The 21,071-nt window shown below is 38.6% G+C and overlaps 1 protein-coding gene across 5 annotated transcripts in view; it reads right to left on the bottom strand.

Moving 5' to 3' along the window:
- Positions 1-21,071, bottom strand: part of pcsk5b (proprotein convertase subtilisin/kexin type 5b) — a 93,113-nt gene that overhangs the window by 51,860 nt on the left and 20,182 nt on the right. For all 5 annotated transcript variants that reach the window (XM_044112605.1, XM_044112602.1, XM_044112600.1 and 2 more), the window contains exons 3-9: positions 18,130-18,282; positions 14,074-14,217; positions 11,799-11,875; positions 8,246-8,334; positions 7,233-7,405; positions 5,175-5,387; positions 3,379-3,479 (exon numbers count right to left, since the gene is read on the bottom strand). In XM_044112605.1, the coding sequence (XP_043968540.1) occupies positions 3,379-3,479; positions 5,175-5,387; positions 7,233-7,405; positions 8,246-8,334; positions 11,799-11,875; positions 14,074-14,217; positions 18,130-18,282 (950 nt within the window). The remainder of the gene's footprint in view (positions 1-3,378; positions 3,480-5,174; positions 5,388-7,232; positions 7,406-8,245; positions 8,335-11,798; positions 11,876-14,073; positions 14,218-18,129; positions 18,283-21,071) is intronic.

The following is a 21,071-nucleotide window of genomic DNA, read 5'->3' as shown; positions in this document are numbered from 1 at the left end:
AACTCCCGCCATGCGTTTGATCCGGTCGAGACCCACTGCAGTCGACATATTTCCTCCCAGCCTCCTTGTGAGATCATTACCTTCATTTCCTTTTCCCATTTCCTCTTTATGCATTCTGTATTCTCATGTTTAGATCGCTGTATATTATATAATTTAGAGATAATTCTGCTGTTTGATCTGGGCTTAATTAGCGATAGAAACTTGAATCACTTTCTCTCAAAAATTCTCTTTAAAATTTCTATTAAAATAATGTCTAATCTATTTCCAGTCCATGATCCTTCTGTAAGGTTTCAAAACTCTGAAATATCCCTTTGTGGACAAATTAATGATAGGTAGTTAATCCTTCTGAGATCCATAATTTGAATCTGTTATCAATTTCTATTTGGTGTAAAATCCGAATCACTGGCACACCACCTCATAATTTTAGATGCATCTCCTATTCTGCAAATTTTATTCAATTCCTGCCAGGACTTGAAAAAGCTACCAGTCATGGAGTCTTCTGGGATCTGCTGTTGTTCCTGTAGTTTATAATCACTACGTAGGGCTGTTATTGGGATTCCTTTTATCCTCAAAGATTAGCTATTTAATGCAGAGAATCAATCCAATGCATGGAAAATGCAAGATAAAATCTGGTTTGTTAAGAAGAGGTAGACGGTTCCTATGAAAACAAACATCTATGAAAATATCTGGATCAAATCCCTATAAATTAAAACATAGTGCAGCTTAAAGAAAACACACAACATAGTAGCTCTCTGAATAAATCAATCTCTGGCCGGTGTTCTCAAGAAGCCCACTCTTATTAAATCCATGAGAATATTCAACATCTAGGACAACTGGCTGGAAATAAAATGTCAAGAGCAAAATAAATAAAGGGTGGAAGCGCAGATAAGTCCTGAAAGAAGTCAGAATAATTAATGTTCGGATCAATATTAATAGGCTAAGCTGCCACTGCGTAATTATGGTTCCATTAAAGTTTTATGGTCATTAATTAAAAGTGACTTTGGCATTGCTATCTAGGCCATGACCGCCTTCCCATAAACATGCCAAAACTAATTAATGGAGGAGCTCACAGACAGCAGGAATCTGCAGCAAATAAGAAGTCTGATATACATTTCTCTCTTCTTCTCTGAACTGCAATTATGGATGGAAATAAAGCTGGAAAGCAAGACATTTTGAGGAAATAAGGAAAAGAGAAAGAAATAGACGTTCAAACTTTCACCTCTCTATAGTCTATTTACAGAGTCAAACCGTGGTGAATTTATTTTTCCACAGAGAAAAAAAGGAAAACCACATTTGGGTTTCATCCATCTTTGTCCTTTCTGTCTTCTTGAAGACTCCCTCTCCAGTGAGGTTTATCTGACGTATTCTTCCTTCCTTTTCATGTTTCCTGATCACTTCAGCATTTTTATGTTACATAAAGCAAGGAATGTTTCTGTAAAATTTATTTATTGTTTGACTTTTGTGTTAAAGAAGGCTCAAAGGTAAAGCGACACATCAACCTAAAGATGTTAACGAAGAAATTAGAAAGAAAGCCATTGACATCTATTTGTCAGGAAACGGTTACAGAGTATTTTGTTCTGCTTCAATACTTCAGACAACCACAGCGAGAGTCATTATCTAAAGACAGAAAACCATGGAATAGTGTTGAACTTTCTAAAATTGGCCATCTGCATAAAGCTGAAGAGTGCATCAACAAAAACAACCCAGTACAACATCTAAAGAAGTGCACAGAGATTGGGCAGAAATGTTCAATTAAAATTTTTCTCAGAATTAGAGAAGCAGAGAATCATCCCAACAGTCAAACATGGTTGTGGCAGTGTGATGATCTGGGCCTGCTCTTCTGCTTTAAGACCTCAGGCACCAGATGTAACTGTTGCAACCATGAATTCAATTTATCAAACAATTTATCTCTTGGATAATCATCAGTAAAGTCTAGTCTTGATTTAGTTCCTGTTGACGATAAAAAGTCCAGTTTTCCCAAAGACTTGGTCACAGTTGTTGACTCAAAGGTTGGATTTTCACACAGCCATTTTGGTAGGACAGCTTATTCCCCTCATTAAAAATAAATGATCATTTGAAAACTTTATTTTTTAAAACAGTAAACTTTTTTTTACTGATTTGAAACATCAAAGTATGACCAAAAAAAAATAGAAGAAATCTGAAAAGAAGTAAATTATTTTTTGCAGGTTTATGGCTGCTTGAAATCCCAACCAAGCCAACAGCGTGAAAGTCAGTTCAGAAAGAAGTCGGTTTCCCTCGGAGGACTAACAAAGAGCATTGTTGCTGTGATGGAGCCACAGAAAAGCAGAACATAAGCAGGGAAGAAACCGTGTGTGATAATCTTGTTGAGAAAACGGGCTTACCATCCCGGCACTGCCTGGAAACCGAGAATATTTTCTGTTGGGAGGATTTGGATCGGATTATCCAGGTTAATCGACGTGACCTCAGTTATCCGAGCGGCTCAACATGTGATGATGGGCCTAATTTACAGTCTCTGCACCTGCGCTGCACTGTTGCCAATTCATGAATTTATTACAATATTGATACCCAGAACGGATTTAAAAGATTAAAAGAAGAACCTGATGGCATGGAGCGGTTGAGCGAAAGACAAAGGTCATGGAGGATTGAGATGGGATTATGGCAATACACTGAAACAGACCAAAAAATGACTTGCTTTCAATAAATATTTTTTCTAGGTTTTGGTCTCGCTTTGATTAAGAAAATCTGAAAACTAAATCTAAAAAAAAAGAACAAATTATATAGAAAAATTGAAGTGAAATATTTTGTTTTGTGAGAATAAAGTTTTCTTTTTAATCAACTATTGAGGTAATGATCAGAGTTAAAGGCATAAAGCAAAGCGCCTCGTCGTTTAAACTTCTGCAACAAACAATCAAAATGCTAATGAGTCATCCACCTGCCTCTGGATCCCAGCGCATGTATTCATAATTTACCCCCGTCGGGAACAATCCCGAGCAAGTCTTCTTACAGTTTGCACACACTGCAGCTAAACGTGGCTGCCGCTTCACAATAGCCAGTTTAATCCTGATAAAGCCCCTGAAGATAACCCCTGAATGAGCATGATGACAAACAACCTGAAAAGTAACAATAAAGTTCAGTCCTGCAAGAAGGTTCCTGACTTCAAAACATAAGCAAACAATTGAAAACTCTGCTCAAGATTCCAAAAGCCAAAAGGTCAAAGAGCTGAGAAATCAACTCTCCTGCATGTCCAAGCGATGAAGTGCATTTGTATAGCTGACAATGTGAAGTGTCACGTGTTCCTCTTATAGATCGGTGCGATAAGAGGACAAGAGGGCATTAGAGGTTAGTGGCGGGACAAAGGGATGAGAGGATGAGAGGATGAGGTTAAGTGGATCTTACTTTGCTTCCAGGGCCAGAGCAATGATGGCAGCTGCCATGGGAGCCGAGGCTGATGTCCCGGTGTGACTGTCTGTGCATCGGTGTCTCAGGTCTGTTGTGATCTGAGGATGAGGGAGAAGGAGAGACTCAAAAAGATGGATATAACAGACTATAATTAAGACGGGGATAAATGACAGAAGTGTGTAGAAAGGGAGAAAAAGGTTCACACAGCAGGTCTCAACTTAATTCCAATCTTTTGCTGAAATCTAATTTTTCTTGTTGTTCTTGTGATCGTTCATGTTACCGAATGATGCAACTGAGATAAAACTTCTGTGTCACAACCACCAACAGACCCGCCTGCAAGAAGGCTGATGTCATGGGAGCGCACAGTTTAAGGACGTAACAATGGATGGAGCCGTTTATGGATCACTGTTAAAATTATTTAGGGATGACAGTATTGTTACAAGATCATAACACAAAAGAAGCTCAGAAGAAGACAGCATAGCTAATAACAAAGCCCTTTTGTGGAGCACCGACTGCAACTTCTGTAGAAGAGTCTGTTTGGACGTGAAGTCAGACCAGAAGTGGCTTTACTGTGACTAACAAACTTCTTTCATAATTTAATTGTTGTACTTTTTGGCCATTTCTATGTCTGGATTTACCATGTCTGGTTTCTTCTGGTGAAGGGTTATGACGCAAATGTCACGTCAATGATGTAAAAGTCAAACAAAATTCGACATGACCGTTTAGACGCCTTAAAAATGATTTTTTAAGTTTTATGTTGGTTCATGTGGTCATAATTCTGTTTCTGTACCTACTGCTGCTGCTCTCTGCACCTTAATTTCCCCTTGAGATGAATTAAGTTTTATTGAATAGACTTGAATAAAGTTTTTTTTTTGTATGAAAAGATTGGAAGTGGGCCGCCCAGACTGCCATAAAAACATCTGTTTTGGGTCACATTTAGAGACAGACTAAAGAGATGAGTATCAACCAGATTTAAACACACCTGAAATCACTCAGACACACATTCCAGCTTTCATACAGAAACTCACGTCAGTTTATTATGAAAGAAACAAAAGACACATTGTGTGAAGCAATATGATGTAAGAAAAGTTATTAAAGAGCCGTAATATTTACTTTGATTGCACATACGTTAAACAGATTGACATTCAGTTGGCCAAGAGTAACTTGGATCATTTCCAGTCTGAGCTCTCATCAAATGGAGCTTGTTTGGACTGGAAATATTGAGGGATTATCTGAACACAAACTGGACCCTACCATCTGCTGTGGACTGGCCAAAAGTTCTGACACACAAGCTTCTACTTTTCAAAAGCTTGTGTGTGTGTGTGGGTGTGTGTGCGTGGGTGTGTGTGTGTGTGTGTGTGTAATGTCAGCGTGAGGAATGTAGCAAGAAGATGCTGAACAAGCCAGTTCTTCATGGTCAGACATCTTAGTTCATTCCAGTGATGTGGTTGAAAGCTGTCAGACAAAGTCATAGTCCTTTAACCACATTCACAATGAAGAAAACAAATGTCTTCTTAAGAAGAAGAGGCTTTATGACCAACTGGAGCCAGCTGGCTGAGTTAGGAAACGAGGAATGTGGTGTGCTTGTAGACAGACGTTTGGCTGTCGAGCACACCTGCAGGGAACAACTACAATTGCTCTTTTCCTGCTTTTTCTTTTAATTTGGTAAAATTAAAAGAAAAAGGAATGATTGCAGATGATACACCCTCAATATGTACATCTTGAAGTTATGACGATCAGTTTCCACAAATCCCAAACATACCCAACAAACACAAAGCCAGTGTGATACTCACGATCTTTCTGTCGTAGTTCTCGCCGCTGCTGTACGTAGTGGTCAGGGTGGACGAGCATTCCTCCAGGTACCAGGGCTTTCGTCCGCTCTCGGCCGTGCTGGAAATGGAGATGGTGTAGATGGAGTTGGTGTAGCCGTCGCAGGAGCAGTGGTCTCTGCTGCGCCCACCGTTTCCTGAAGCCCAAACAAATATAGAGCCACGGCCCTTCCTTCCCTGAAAGGAAAAGAAGCAGTTGCTCTACTTATTTCATCTTTAGATTAACGTCTCGGCTAACGGAGTGAACTCACAAAGTAAACCAAATTCACAAGTGCAGTTGAATCCCTGTCACGAGCAACGAATTGTTACAGTTCAAACTGCAGTAAGGTTCAGTAAAACTTTACTCAAAATAAACACTGAAATCAGAAGGACGTTGGCCCTCCAATTTTCTACATTTGGTCCCAAAGTCGGTTCATCAAAGCTCACATCCATCATCATCCTCAGAGTATTTACTGTCTGGAAGCTGTAACCATGACAACCACAGAGGTAATTTGGTGCATGTATAACATTTTTATCTGTGGTGTCTAAAGGACACTGTAAAATATGCAAATGTCAGAGATCACTACAATGTCCACCATTAAATAGATACGAATGTCAGTAAAACGTCCTACGGGTTTCAAAAATTAGATTTTGCTCGCCTAAAAATACTGAAATCAGTTAAATATAAAATGATTTTATACCAATTTTTCCACATATATGAGCATATTCTATATGTGTATGTAGTCAAAACGTACTAAAAAGGAAACTAACACAGTCTGAATAAACACAGTGAGGCTGTCAAGAGCCCTCAGGATCAGCCAGGAGTAGATGGGAAGAAACTTTTAGAGGTATTTTTTAAAAGCCCATCTAGGGGCAAGTGCTGCGAATTAGCTTTTGCTATTGCACTATGACGTAAACATGGGCCTGCTGTTTATTTCAGTTTGTTTATGTCGCTATATGTCTGTCCCTAACAAATAAACTAATTAAAAAAAAGATCCCACAAACAAACTGCCACTGAAATTCACACACAGACTCACAAACACTAATGCTTGGTAATAAAAGGTAGGATGGAGTTTTTCAAGAGAAGGCTTCTGTCAGACAGCGATAAGCCCATGAAGCCCCTCTGTGAGCCAGAGGAGGATCAGTCGGGACTAAAGGCTGGCAGGTGAAAGTGATGGAGAGCACTTTTATAAGCAGTTAACAAAGGAAAGAGGGTATTACACAAAAGGATGGGGGATAGTGAAGGAGAGGAGGCAGGAGAATGATTAAGTGCTATATAAACATGGCACAGACAAGTTAAGATCTGATTAAATCATGTATGTAGCAGCACATCACAGGATGTAACTCTCACCACAGGCATCAGCGATGCTGCTAACACCTCAGTGCTGAGTAAACCGTCTCTTCAGGGTGTCTCTCAGGTCCATGTCACACTAACAAGCACGCCACTTTCACTCATCCTCACTAACCCAGCTGTACGGGGACAGTGGGACAGGTCCACCTGCCCAGCTCCCACAGCTGGACAGCCGTCTTCCTCACCCAGACAACCTCCACCTTTACACGTTTTCTTTTTGTCCACAGATTTACGGTTGTAGCCAGTAATAATACAGACTACACCTTACATTCAGATAAACAGCATTAACTCTTCTCCCTCGCTACTACAACATCTTCTTCATTAATAGAGAGCCGACTAAAGCAAACAGTGTGAATGTGCAGGCTTATGTTTACGCCATTAAATCACTTCACCCCCATTGACCTCTGCTGCAGCTTCCCACTCGACTCAGACTCTCTGCCCTGTGACTCAATAAGCGCCACTTTGTTGGTGTGAAAAGCAGCCAATGAATATGCAAATGAAAATATGCTAATAAAGACTGAAATGTCAGGAGGAGATCTGTAGGTAGAAAATGGTAACAGATATCGCTGATCAGGAAAATACTGGTAGAAAAAAATTTGTTTATATCACTTCTAGTTAGTTGGCTGGTTAATGGTTTACATGTTTATATATGATGGGATATTTCTGCAAAACGTGAATCCAAATGCGCTCACCATGCGAATGCCGTTCTCAAAGGCCTGCCTGGCCAGAGACGCCGGTCCATCCACGGTCTTCCCATCGTCATCGGGTCCCCAGCTGGCGCTGTAAATATCGATGTGCTGCGGGTTGAGACCCAGAGACTTGGCCTCCACCATGTCTGTTACATCTCCGTCCAGCATTCGGACACCTTGAGTACAAGCAGAAACAAAACCAAACCCTTCATCTTTTCCATTAAAAAGAGGTTCAAGAGGTGCAGTCACTGAAATGTCTCCCCTCATAATTCTGAAATAAATCAAAACCCAGCAAACTTATCAAGTACTTCTGTGTTGCATTTTTGCCTCAGGAAAATATATGAAATTAACAAGCACTGCATTTCTGCAACACAATCCTTCAAAGCCTTGAGAATAAAAAAGACTGAGGGGGGAATCTCCTGTAAAATTTAGTGGCTCTGTTAAGCTGTGAAGGGCATGTCTGGTTTTTTACCTTGTGGTCAGTTTTTACTGTTCTGAGTGAGACACTGCTTATAGATTTGCATTCCTCCAATTGATGTAAAATCTATGTAATGATTTGATCGGCATGAAAAGCTAAACTGAAAATTTTACCAACTCTGAGGTTTTCTAACCAGAGCGCTCTGTACGTTTACCTTCAGTCCAAATGAAGATGGAAACAAAAAACATTAAAATAGTGGTTTTGCTCCAACTATTAGATTCAGAGTTTTTTTTCTTTTTTTTCCCTCTTTAAAGTTCCAATATATTTTGTTAAATCAACCCTGGATTAAATCTAAAAACATTTAGACTTGTTAAACCCGGTGGATCTAATTTATCCAATTTATTTATTATGAACCATAATAAACTAATAAAAAATGTGATGAACATTTAAAATGCCTTGAAATTTATTTCACACAATTTGAGGCTATACTACATGTTTATAAATTATAAAACATATTAGAGAATATACAAAGTACAGTGAAACCTATAAAAAACTTTTTTTTTTTTAAATCAAGAGTAAAACATACTGAACTACTGACCTCCTATTCTGGCATTGTAGGCAATACCCACAATGCAGTGAGAGTTGTTTGCAGCTGCGGCGACTTCACCTGCACAGCGTGTGCCATGTCTGGAGACAGAGCAGGAATAAACAGCTTATCATATCACAATTTCAAACTCTCAGCTGATGCAACTGTACAAATTCACAGAAGTAAATTTGGACACCAGCAGGAACCAAGTACATAATGTAAACAATGTAAAGATTTTAAAGAAGAATGAACAGGTGAAGGAAAAACGCAGCTCTTTAAAATGTGAACATGGTTGAAGAAGTTGTAAACATGTATAAATTTAGGGATATGCAGGCTGGAAACTTACAGAACATCTTCAAAAAATATATTTCAGAATTACTGCTTTATAAATGTAGAAATCCAGCGACCTTGTTTTGACATTATCTATGAGCAACGCCCGAGCTGTACACTTCCACTGGACCACAAGAGGACAAAGACAGTTTAAGCAACGCCTAAAAGTAATAAGTTTGACACGTGTGTGAGAGGGAAACATTCCTTGAGTAACTGCAGCAGTGACAATCGAGCCAGGTCAGCGACCATGACACAAAAATGGCGTGTTTGTGTCTGCTGCCTTCTCCAAAACACCGCTTTCCAGATCTACACAAACACACACACACACACACACCTCCTACAGAGAACATCTGCATCACAATTCACACACACACACACACACACACACAACCCGAAGAAATAAAAAACGATCTCTAAAAGCAGCCATGGAAAACCAGCAAACAAAGGGAGTTTTAGGCTGAAAAATTGATTTACGTATCAGAACTGCACACTGAAACATCCTCACTTGCTGCTGATGTTGTATCAAATATCTTGAATCAGTTCTTTAAAATGAATCATTCATGAGGAAAATCTGGGCTAGAAATTCAGCCAACCTTCACTGATGCCAGTTTAGTAATTTCTTCATATTTTTTCATCTTATACTTTGTTTTTAATTTTTTTTAAAAAGAACCCCATACAAATATTTTTTGGATAGGGTTACTTTAGGGTTAACTTTAAATATATTTATACATATCCTTTCTATTTCAGACCAAAAATAAATAAATAGATGAATGACAGAAAGAGGGAGACTCTACCAGTACCTCGAGACTCAATGAAATATGAGGTTTCTGTTTTTAGAGATTTTGATGTTTGATGCTGAGGAATAGATCATGATATGGGACCAAACTGCTGCCCGTTTCAGGAAATTACGAGGTACTTTTGAGCAAACTGTCTAGAGACAGAGTCCTTCATTTTTGTCAAGACAATGTAGTAACACGACCAAACTGGAGTCGGGCTGCTTTACATTCTCCAACACTCAGTTCTGAACCAAATCCTGCAGAAGACCTTATGGAGATTGACGGGGGCTGAAATCTGCCGCTTTCTTACAGATTCTTGTACCTTTAAAGCCAGTTTGATGCTTTGCAGCTGCTAAAGTCACAGGAAAGTCTAGATGACCTCTACTCTGCTTCAGGGTTCTGCGTCTGAACGCAACAGTTTTCCACAAACGCAGCTCTTATATCACCCCTGAGATATTCAACCAGTGTACACAAATATGTGCTGTACTCCCCTTTCAGATACATGTGGGAGTCGCATCAACAAGAATGAGCTTCATTTGCTATCTTCCAGTTGTAAAGACAGTGATTTCCACATCATGACTGGTCTCCAGCTCGCGCCTCCGCATCTCGCTCACATTTCCAGCTGTGAGAGCAGCTGGAAAACCTCCCGCTGTGAAAGGCATGTGTGAGCAGCATCTGCAGGAAAACGCAAGCAAATTGTCTCACGTTCACCTGAAAAATCTCCTAAGTGTGAAAACTGTTTATATTGCTGTAAGTTGTTCAGTTTCTTTCTTCTTTTTTCTTTTTTTAAATCAACTACTGGTAAAGTTTGGATATATGTTTGTAATTTTCTGTTTAAATTACACATTTTCTGGCTTTTACGTGTTTTTTCAGACTAATTGTTGGATAGTTGTGGAATTATGCAGGATTAAAAGAATCTGTTTAGCTGTAAATATAAAAGTGAAACCAATAAAATGACTACAGATTAGTAATCTGTCTTTTTAGCACTGTTAATTAGCTCCCTCTCCTACATTGTCCAACCTGTTCACATTATCGCAGTAATCCATAAAACTGTCTATCTGGCCTTCTTTTCGTTCTCTAGTGTCTAGTGTATTTTTTACTGTCATCACATCTGTGCTGCAGTCACTCGTGGATCTCTCTTCTCAACCAGAACCAATTTTCAGCAGATGGAGCCACCAGAGCATCTCATTTTCTGTACATCAGTTCATTTGGATCCAGTTCTGATATCCTTACAGAAATTTTCATGAACGTTTCTGTTAATCCTGTGTTGCCTCTGATGCATTTCAGACCATAAAAGACTATTGAGTGACAGCTTTTGTTTGTTTTCAAATGTGTCATATAAATTAATTTAAAAAAAATCATACCAGTATTCCTGTTTCTTAGTGTAAGAAATGCAGCCACTGCTGAAAATGTCTTGGGCCAAAGTCATAAAATCTCCACTACTGAGTAGATCCACCTAGAAACCCTATGAAATTATTTTAGTCTTTAAATCAAGCAGATGTTAGTTTCTAATTTTACAGACCTAAAAATCCCACAGGTAGATATTTGTGGAACAGCTCTGAGGTGCACAAAAACGTAGCTGAAGCTTTGCATCGTCAAACTGTTAGGAAGTTCATTACACTTTGATTTTAGCTGAATGTCGCCTGTTTAGAAAATAATTTATTTAAAAATGCACTTCAATACTTGCACCCAGAAAGAGGAGTTTATCAGAGAATAACTCCAGAATATGAACGTGCAGAACATAGAATGGCATATTTGACCTAAATCAAGAACCACAGATGCAGTTAAACCAGAAGTTAAGTGTTTTCTGGGCACATAGTGCCTTTTTTTTTTTTTTACCACAATCGAGTAACTGTGTTACCTTCAGTTTTAAAAATGCCATATAAATCAAAAACTTCAAAGACATTTCACTTCCATATCTTACTCCTTAAAATTGGCTTCTGTCTCTTTAAGAAGCTCCCGTCCTTTTCGACGCTCCTCTTTCAACGCATCATCACAATAAAGCTTCTCCATGCCGTCCACTGAACAAACTTAGGAGGTCAGTACGTGCACATTTCCACCAGGTCTCTTTAAGACGTCACCAGCAGGGACTGAGCCACTGCCACGACACTTGAGTTGCTGCAGCCAAACACACAATCAAACAAAATAAAAGAAAGAGGGAGGAGGGAGAATCACTCGCTGAGCCGAAGCCAAGCTGGCACAAGACAAGTGAGTTTGTTTTTCTCCCCATTCTTACACAGCCACTCACACATTCTTCCAAACAGAAAAAAAACCACAAGCTTCCCACAAATATCCTCACAATCAAATTCTCTGTCACTCAGCAAAACCATAACAAAGTCAGGAGAACACAACTGCTTCAAAAACAGCCTGAAAGCGCTCCAAATGGAAGAAGAGCAAGTATACCATAAAAACCCTTCCTGCCCACAATTCATTCTTTTTGCAAAAATATTTTTTCTTACTTGTTCTCATTGGTTGCATCGTATCGCGGCATGGGATCCAGATCATTGCTGTTGACATCATAGCTTGCTTGAGGATCCTGGAAGAGACACCAAGATGAAATCAAGTATATGAAACTTCAAATTAGCTTGTAATAAAAACAGGAGGGAAAAAATGTTGACAAAGCCCAACACGGTCATGTCAATGGATCATCAGAGCGCGAATCCAGCCTGAACAAACAGTTCACATTAGAGTCATAACGGCTCTGTAAATTGAATGCAATCGTAGTTAATCCAGTGTGCTGAGCATTTCAGCCTTGAGCATAAACAACTCCTGGCATTAGGAGGAGTTAATAACCGCAGCACAGGCCCTGTCAAACAGGAGGAATCACTCTGACTGATAGCCTTACCAGCTGCCTGAGGCCAAGAGGTTTACCTAAATATCTGACAAACTTCATCATCCCTTCATCATCTATGTAACTAGAGACGAACATGGACAGCACCCTGCAAAGTACAAATAGCTCATGCACTTTTGCTTTTCTTAGATTTTTATTATGTCTTGTGACAGAACACCATGACGTTCTGGACACTTGTCAGGTGGAAGAAACAATACTTTACTTTTTTCCCAAACTGTTTTCTAAATGAAAATCTGAAAAGAGGTTGTGTACAGCACCTCTCACCCAATGATTGCTAGGCCACCATGTGCTGTAAGTGTTTAGAGGTATTGCTGCACCACAGGGGCGTCCAAACATTTTGTCACATCGACATCGAGTCTAAAATACTCAAAGGCCAAGAAGAAATAAATAAAATCAACCAAAGTAGGTTGATTTTATTTATTTAGTTTTATTTTGTAGGAAAAAGATGTTATTCATCATCGATTCAAACATTTGAAATTATTTTATTAAAAGAAATTATTTAAAGATTATTTTAGGCTCATTTGAACAGGATTTGGGTCACTTTCTTTCACAACTCTGCTATGTTCAGCAGAGTTTAATAAGTTTGGTTACAGCAAAGTCAGTTTTTCAGGAAAAGTCTCTAAATAAATCTGGTTGTACTTCTTATGAAAGTTTAAAAAGACAAATACTGTTTAAAAAGAAAATTGTCGGGGCGTGCTGTGGAGGCGTAGGGGATGGCACGACCCACGTTTGGAGGCCTTCAGTCCTCGACGTGGCCGTCGCGGGTTCAATTCCCGGACCCGGCGACATTTGCCGCATGTCTTCCCCCCCTCTCTTTCCCCCTTTCCTGTCAGCCTAATGTCATATGGGGGAAACTGGAGCCAACAAAAAAAGACCCCTGGTGGGGAGAAGAAAAAAAAGAAAGAAAGAAAATTGTCTAATAGTTTTATCCTGGGCAAAAATGAAAGGCTTTATAAAAATTATTCTTAAATAACAGTTGGATGTCATAAAAAAGAAAAAATTTGGCCCCCCAGCCAGACTTTGGACATCCCTGCTGCAACATCTTTCCACATCCAGAAACTGACATTTTTTCCTCGTTTTCCATTGAAAATGGGGACGAAGCCTCAAGCTTAGTCAGACTGGATGTAGAACATGTTAGCCTCAGTCTGCCATCGACTCACAGAGTTCACAACACGTCATTGTCTTGTCAACTGGTTCCTCCTGCTTAGCTCCCAATTTCTCCAAAGGAAATAATTTGATAGGCTTCTCTGATTAAATGTACCCTCTCTCGGCCCTTGGGCTCAGCTGGATGGTCGGGTTTTCACTGGTTTGGTGTTTGTCCCATACTTTCAATTTCGTGAATGTAATCCTGTGTTGTTTCTGAGAATTCTTCGTCATGAATCTGTTTGCTCACTAATGTTCTCTAAGAAACCGTCTGAGGCCTCCACAGATTGACTGATTAGTTTTGCACACAACCTTTTTGAAAACCACACATTCTTTCCCCTGCTGCACATAAATATGCACTGCCTTGTGTTGATCTAAAAGCTAAAAATATCAATAAATACATTAAAGTTCAAATTTGACTTGTGACAAAAAGTGGAAAACTTTATTTTTACTTTTGGATTTATGGTACTTACAGCCTATATATACTTTAACAGGTTTAAAGAAGCTTCCTACTAAAATATAATTTGTAATAAAATAAAAATTCCTTTTGAGGTTTAAATTTTTTCAGACATAATATAAAGCTGGAGCCCAGAGACTACAGTATAGTCTGTATACCTTCCCAAACTTCACATGTAAGCAACAATTCTCACAAAGATCAACACTTTGAAGTCACTGACAACACCAAACGTAAACACACTGCCGCTCATAGTCGCCCTACACGCGCATACATACACACTCACGTAGTTCTGAGAAAGGTCCGGGTGGGTCCGCTCAATCCCGTCGTCCAGAATGGTGACCACCACGTCTTTGCCCGTGTAGCCCCTCTTCCACGCCCCCATGATGTTCATGTCCGACTGGCAGTTGTGGACGTCGTCGCTGCAGTGCTGCAGGGACGGCAGCAGATGGAGAGGAGAGGTCGGGAGAAAATGGAGGGTAAATAAAGCTGTGAAGTGGAAAAGGTTGAGAACATTCCCACATGAAGTACTGCTAATTTACAGCAAGATCCAGAGTAAACGTTGCACAATCAGACATAAACAAGCTCAAACTTGTTTATGTTAGGTTTATTTGGAGAGTTTTTTTCCAAATCATACAGCCCTGAAGAAAAAAAGCTACCTTAATCTCATTTGTGGAGAAACCAACAACATATGAAAAATAAAAAGCTAAATTGAGACAATAACATAACTGAACTCTGCCTTGGTTCCATCCTCAAAAACATCTATACGTTATATAGAAAAGCCAGAAAGTACCAAACTAAAAAAAGCTTCATTCAATTCAGTCTGGATGAATTTTAGATGTTTTCAGTTGTCATCAAACATTTAAGTTGACATCAGCAGTGATGAAGCAGAGTTTGACAACAAGAAAACTACAAGTTGTTCTGCACAAATTGTAATTTCTAAACTGAACAAATGATTTCCTAGTGTCAACAGCATCACATAACGTTGCAGCGATGACCGAATACCTAAGACGCGGTTGGACCACGTGGTTGTGGTCCAACCTCTATGAATGCTATTGGTTCATGTCCTAACATTTTCACATGCTGCAAGTTTTCTACCATACAACCCTTGGACACCATTTAGAATAAGAGCAACTGTGTTGATTACTTTATCAGAGTTATGTAATTACATTATGTTTCTCTTTGATTACTTTTTAAAATATAAAGGTAAATCACATCTTCAGTTCACATTAAGCACGTTTCAGCCACTCGGAAGAAATATGTAATCTAAATTTGAAGCATCCGACATTATTGTTTTGAAATGTTAAGACTTTCAGTGCAACACAGTTTTTATTCCTGTTGCTGTCTTCACTGCTGCACCACAACTCCTGTCACTTCTGAGCACTCACAGTCGTGCGGGATATCACCGTCTCCACTTGTGACTTATGACTAGCCAAAGGGAGCACAGAGGCGGCTTGTCTTTGTGAGTTTATGACGGGCGTTTTGTTAAAGAGGCTACAGACTGTTTGGAGCACAACAACATCTTGAAACTAAGAAAACATTTTACAATGCAGTTAAATTTGTGCCTTTTCAGCAGATATAAAACACTTTAATCACCCGTAGCACCGGCAGCTCTAAAGTCGTGCAGGCTGGAGGCAAATGAGGCGGCAAACAGGCAGGTGGCGCTGTAAACTGAAACTGCTTACCGACGAGCCCCTAAGTAAAGAGTAACTTTTCCAATTCTCATGAGACAATTAAAGGAAAAATACAAATAAAATGTTGGAAGCACTTTACTCTCTCTAGATTGCAGCTATATTTGAAGAACTAATTATCAACTCCCTAGACAATTTAAAGTGATATTATGTCGTACGACAAAACATTGCTGCCAGGATTTTATGAGAGCAATCTCACAGTGTGACACTTGTAATAAAATTACATGATTTCTGTAGCTGCACAGGCCGACGGCGCCTTTTGTTTGAGTTGGCAATCTCTTATCGCTCAATGAAAATGTTAGTCAAACAATAACAAATTTTGCTGAGTGATTAATTGTCTCAAAAATTATTGCGATAAACGATAATATTGTTTGAAGACCTTTTTACAATGAACTAATGGAAATGACGTAATAATTCATGCGATTTCCTGCCAAAGATAGATACACTTTATTTTCAAAAGAACACTTAACACTGGAAGTGATAAAATAAACAAAACAACCAAAAACAATAATAAAATATATTCTCAGTCTCCATTAACAAAAAATGTACTTGAATAAAAATTAAACAACATAAAGCCAAAGTGTAAATGAATACCGCATTCACCCAAAAGAGTGCAGATTATAAAGTCTGTTTACCATATTGCCCTTCAGTAATCATTAGATTTAAATAGAGAAGATGGGCACATCTGATGCAATAATTCACACTAAACGATTTTTCCCCCAATTTTCCCCTAAGAAGTTGATCGTTCTAAGATTGTCGCTTGTGATCATCCTGTAGTGTGTGGTGTGTTACGGTAGATCGTTGATGCGCTCTGATCTAAATCAGGGTTTTCCCCGACTGGGATCGTTAACACAGCCTGTTGAATGTGACAAGTAGCCAACCAGAAAGCCGGATTCTCCTCCTGCTTTCTTAGGAGAAATTACCGAGGGGAATCCCAAACAGCTGACACGGCACAACCCGAAGTCCAGCGGACATTGGAGATGATATGTGAAACAACATTAATGTTTATTCAACATTTGGTGCAAAGATTACAGAAATGACGAGGGGAGGAGTTGGAGCGAATTTGCTATGCAGTTGATGAACCCGGTAACTTTTCAGCTGTTCTTCGTTAACGTGACATAAATAGGTTGTAATGATTTTCATTCAGTCAGGACATTACGCTGACACTAGAGCCACATGCACTGCAGATAGATTGTAGTAAAGCATTGATTAATGCCTGGTTTTAAAATGAGTTAGCTGGACTTGTAGCCATTATTTTGTGCCCATTGTTGGACACCACACGGCACGATGAACAGTTATAACTAGGATTTCTGCTGGCTAATATTTGGTCTTGAAAATGGGCCGACAATCGGCCGACAGCACTAAGATTGTGTAGTGTGCGCTGGGCATTACACTAAGGAGTTGACCCTTTTTTCATTTAGCGTCATCAACAGAAAGAAAAAGGCTGGACAAGACGATAAAGGCAATAATTAAAATGACGTCGATAGTTTTAATTTATCGTACGATTAATTGATTTATTGTTTGCCTAGTCAAACGTGTCTAATTTTATTTGTTTCAGGGCCAAAGTGAAATTTAGGTGCACAACTGTCAACAATGACTTTACCTTTTTGCCACTTAAAGGGGAGCTATTGTGTAAAATCTACTTTTTTGAGCTATAGATCATGCTATGATGTTGTTTTAGTCTCCCATGGCAACCACTCAGAGGTGCCCAAACGCTTACTCTTACACAGTGGCACCCATTGACACAAAGCTCTCCCTTGGAGCTGCAGCCTCCAATTCTGGGTTCTGCCTCACAGATTAAGCCACTACTCATTAACTGAGCTCCTTCAGACTAGCGGCAGCTGCAATTAGCAAATACATGGTGGAACTGAGTCTGCTCAGTCCAACGCTCTTAAGACAGGGTTGTAAATGCCATAATAGACCAACGAAGAAGATGGAGTGTCAAAAAAAAGTAGGAGCTTCTTAAAGGGATAGACGCCCAATTTTAAGATGTCAAATTACAAAGTTATGTTTGATAAATGCAGCACTTTTATAACAACTAAAGGTGGCATAGTTACTTAATTGTGCTTTAAAATGGCACAATATGCCTAGAAAATACATAATATCATCCCACTAAGGACATTTCTGCTCATGTGTTAAGTTAGAAAAAACCATTTTTATTGTTTCAACTGTGCTGCTGGTTTTTTTCATGGAAAAGGATGTTGTTTTTGTTTTTTTTCCTCCAACCCCACTGTAAACCTAAAAACATGCACAGAAAGTTCAGAGAGTTTCATCCCCCAGTTGAAAACCCCAAAATCTCCGGTCAAAGTATCAGGATTTATCTAAATCAAGTTAACAATTGACAGAGTCCAGGTCACATACACAAAAAACGTATACCTAAAGGAGCAATGATCTGAAGGTGTGCAGTGAGTAAACACCTGTGATAAGCGCCCAAATGCAACTGGTATAAACCACGTTTCTCCTAGTCGTTCTTCAGACAGTAAAGAAGAACAACAGCGATTGTTTGATTACAGAGAAAACAGACGCATAAATCCCTCAGCTCCACTGACACCGCAGTAATCAGGGCCACATCACAACACAACCAGACCTTTGACCCACAAACTGGCGGAAAGTGGGCAGCGCACAGTCCTCTGAATATACAGTGTACTTACAATATACCACATGCTGCTCCACTTCACATCATTGTAAAAAATGTTGTTCTGGGCCACGCTGTTCTGGGCGGGGCTCGTCTGGGAAAGGGGTGGGACAGGTTTGTAATCCCTCTTGATCCTCCTCTTCACCACCTGCTGTTCTATCCACTCCACCTATAACAAGCACAAACACACACAGGTGTAATTTAGCAGAGATCACTTCTAATAATTAAACACAGTTAAAATTAGCCCTCAGATAACATAACGAGGAAACAAGATAAAGTATGGATAAATATATACACCCCACGTTCTAATTTATCACATGAACCAAATAAAACTTTGAACAGGGACTTAATAGAAAAGATTATTAGTTACCTGTGAGCCAAGGTAATAAATTACATTTCAAGCTGAGCTGGTGCTCTGTTGGAAGCATCCTCACAATATATTTTGCAAAAGTTCTCAGGATTGATATCTCAGCAAAACAAATTTATCTCTGCGACACAGAACTTCTACTTTCCAAATGACATGATAGTTAGATGTTCCCATAAATAACTTGACTGATCACTTTTGATTTTTTGCTGATGTTGCACAAAGAAGTGATGTTATTGGGGTGTTGCTTTAAAATAAACCCCAAAATTTACCTCAGTTTAATTAAACTGCAAAATGAAATTTCTTTGATCACAACTGAGCTAAAAACGAAAGGTTCACTCTGATTTTCTTTTAGATGTTGAAAAAATGAGATCATTAAAAAGTATGACTTTCATATTAATTTTATATGACTTTACATTGGTTGTAAAAATCTGGTTTTGACTGTAAAAGCAGCAAAGATTTTTCAAATGAGAAATGGAGATGATGATCCAAAATGTGTTTTGGAAAAAGCAAAGACAAAACAATAAATAAATAAAAGGCAATCTTGTGTTTTCTGGCTGAAAATTATTTGCTAAGAACTCGTAAAAGTCTCCCAGGTGACATCAATCTCTCAAATGTTATGCGCTTTCTTCCAAGCACACGGCAGTCCTTGGAGAAAAGTTCAAGTTTTCCGATTTCAGAAACAGCTTTCTTCTGGATCAGAGCTGAACCCACTGCTGAACTCTGCTTCTTTCTGTTTAGTCTAGCAGATTTCATATCTTCAAGAGTTTACACTCAGACAGCAGCACAGAAACTGAAATGAGACCAGACACAACATGCATGGAGAAGAAAGGAAAATACTATAGAATTTAAATTTGCACCTAAACATATGCTACAAAGAAGACAAATCCCATTGCTTTGTATAAGTTTTAACCCTGACTGTTTGATTACATTTCACCTTTGGAAAACTGGTGCTAAAAATGGAGTTTATAGCTAAGACGCTTCCAGACCTTCTGAAGATCTTCCTGGTATTTTACCTAGTTTTTACGCACAAAATACAAACTAAAATATATTTAAAGTAAGCAGCAAACTGAAGGAACGAGTGTGTAAGAGCCAATTTTAACATAAATCTTAACAAGACAACTGCAATTCCTGTTGTTAAAAGTTAAAAAATACTGACAAAATACCTGGTGGTTGTTTATGCAATTGGTTTAGTCAATATATCTTTTATAAATAACCCTGCAAGTAAAAAAAAGGATTAAATTAAGTGTCTTTGTCATAGACTTGTGAACGCAGAAGGCTGTACGATGAAACCAGTCGGCTTTAAACCTTTAAGAAACACCAATCAGGCTTTTACCAACTGATACATATTTTTAAGACGCCTGACTTTTCTTTAAAGAGATTAGAACAAGCAACAAGTTTCTCCTCATTTTGTTTTAATCCGGCAATTAAATGTAACAAACACTAAACATTAAATTAGGGGATTATATGAGTTTTTCCATCTGAGCACAAACTTACATCTCCCTAATCATTTCTAACTTTTTCTAAAGTCAAAATACAGAAAATACTTTTAAAGAAGAGCCTTTAATGAACATGACATAGGGCAGATTTTACAATATTCAATATTTGTTTCTGATTACAAGTCAAAGGTAATCAGAAAACAGAAAACTGTGTAATTTCAATTACCAGAAAACAGTTTTTTTTCCTTGTGCTTTTGAGATTTTCTTTATACCTTTACTATTTATAGGTCAGAGTTTAGCAGCTTAAACAAAGATTTAATAACAAACAGTCTAAATAATAGAAAACAACAGCCAGTGTGAAAATAAATAAAACCCAGAGAACCATTGATCGAGATCCGTTGAAAAGATTAATAAGAACAATCTGGCTATTGTTAAAAGACAATAAAACTCGCACAGGGGGGTATTTTATCAGGTTACAACCACAAAACATGCATTTTATTGAGATTTTATGTGAAAAATCAATAGATACAGAAATGAGCAATACGTTTTGTAAGACAGTGGGAGGAAAATTAAACATAATTTACAAAATGTGAATATCTAGAAAATATGTCAAGCCTTTAATTAAGCCCTCAATCTCTGATAACTAAATAATTTCTTTCTGGGGTTTCCTTAAGAGTAAGTAAAAGCCCTCATATAGATAACTCAATCTCATTATGAATGCAGCTGTTCTATGAAGGAAAGAGGCGTATTAGCAAACATTAGTGCAGAAACAGCATCATGAAGTCCAAGGAACACAGCAAACAGGTCAGGAAGAAAGTAGAGGCTGACAATATCACAGCTTTGAACATCTCACAGAGTCATGTTGTGATCCAACACATGACAGCAGAAAGAATGGAACGACTGCAAACCCACCAAAACATCCGTCTTGGTAGGTTTGAAATGAGACCAGACACAACATGCATGGAGAAGAAAGGAAAATGGTATAGAATTTAAATTTGCACCTTTTTACATTTTTATATGACATATAAAGGTCATATAAAACCCACCAAAACATGCGTCTTGGTAGGTTTGCAGTTAGACTAAAACAAGTGGTGCAAATACAGCATTGTTTCCAGAAGCAGCCAGTTTGAGTCATTAAATTCCCTCCTCTGTTTG

The sequence above is a fragment of the Gambusia affinis genome, linkage group LG03, assembly GCF_019740435.1.
Source record: "Gambusia affinis linkage group LG03, SWU_Gaff_1.0, whole genome shotgun sequence".
Lineage (NCBI taxonomy): Eukaryota > Metazoa > Chordata > Actinopteri > Cyprinodontiformes > Poeciliidae > Gambusia > Gambusia affinis.
This window is presented reverse-complemented; position numbering and strand designations above follow the sequence as displayed.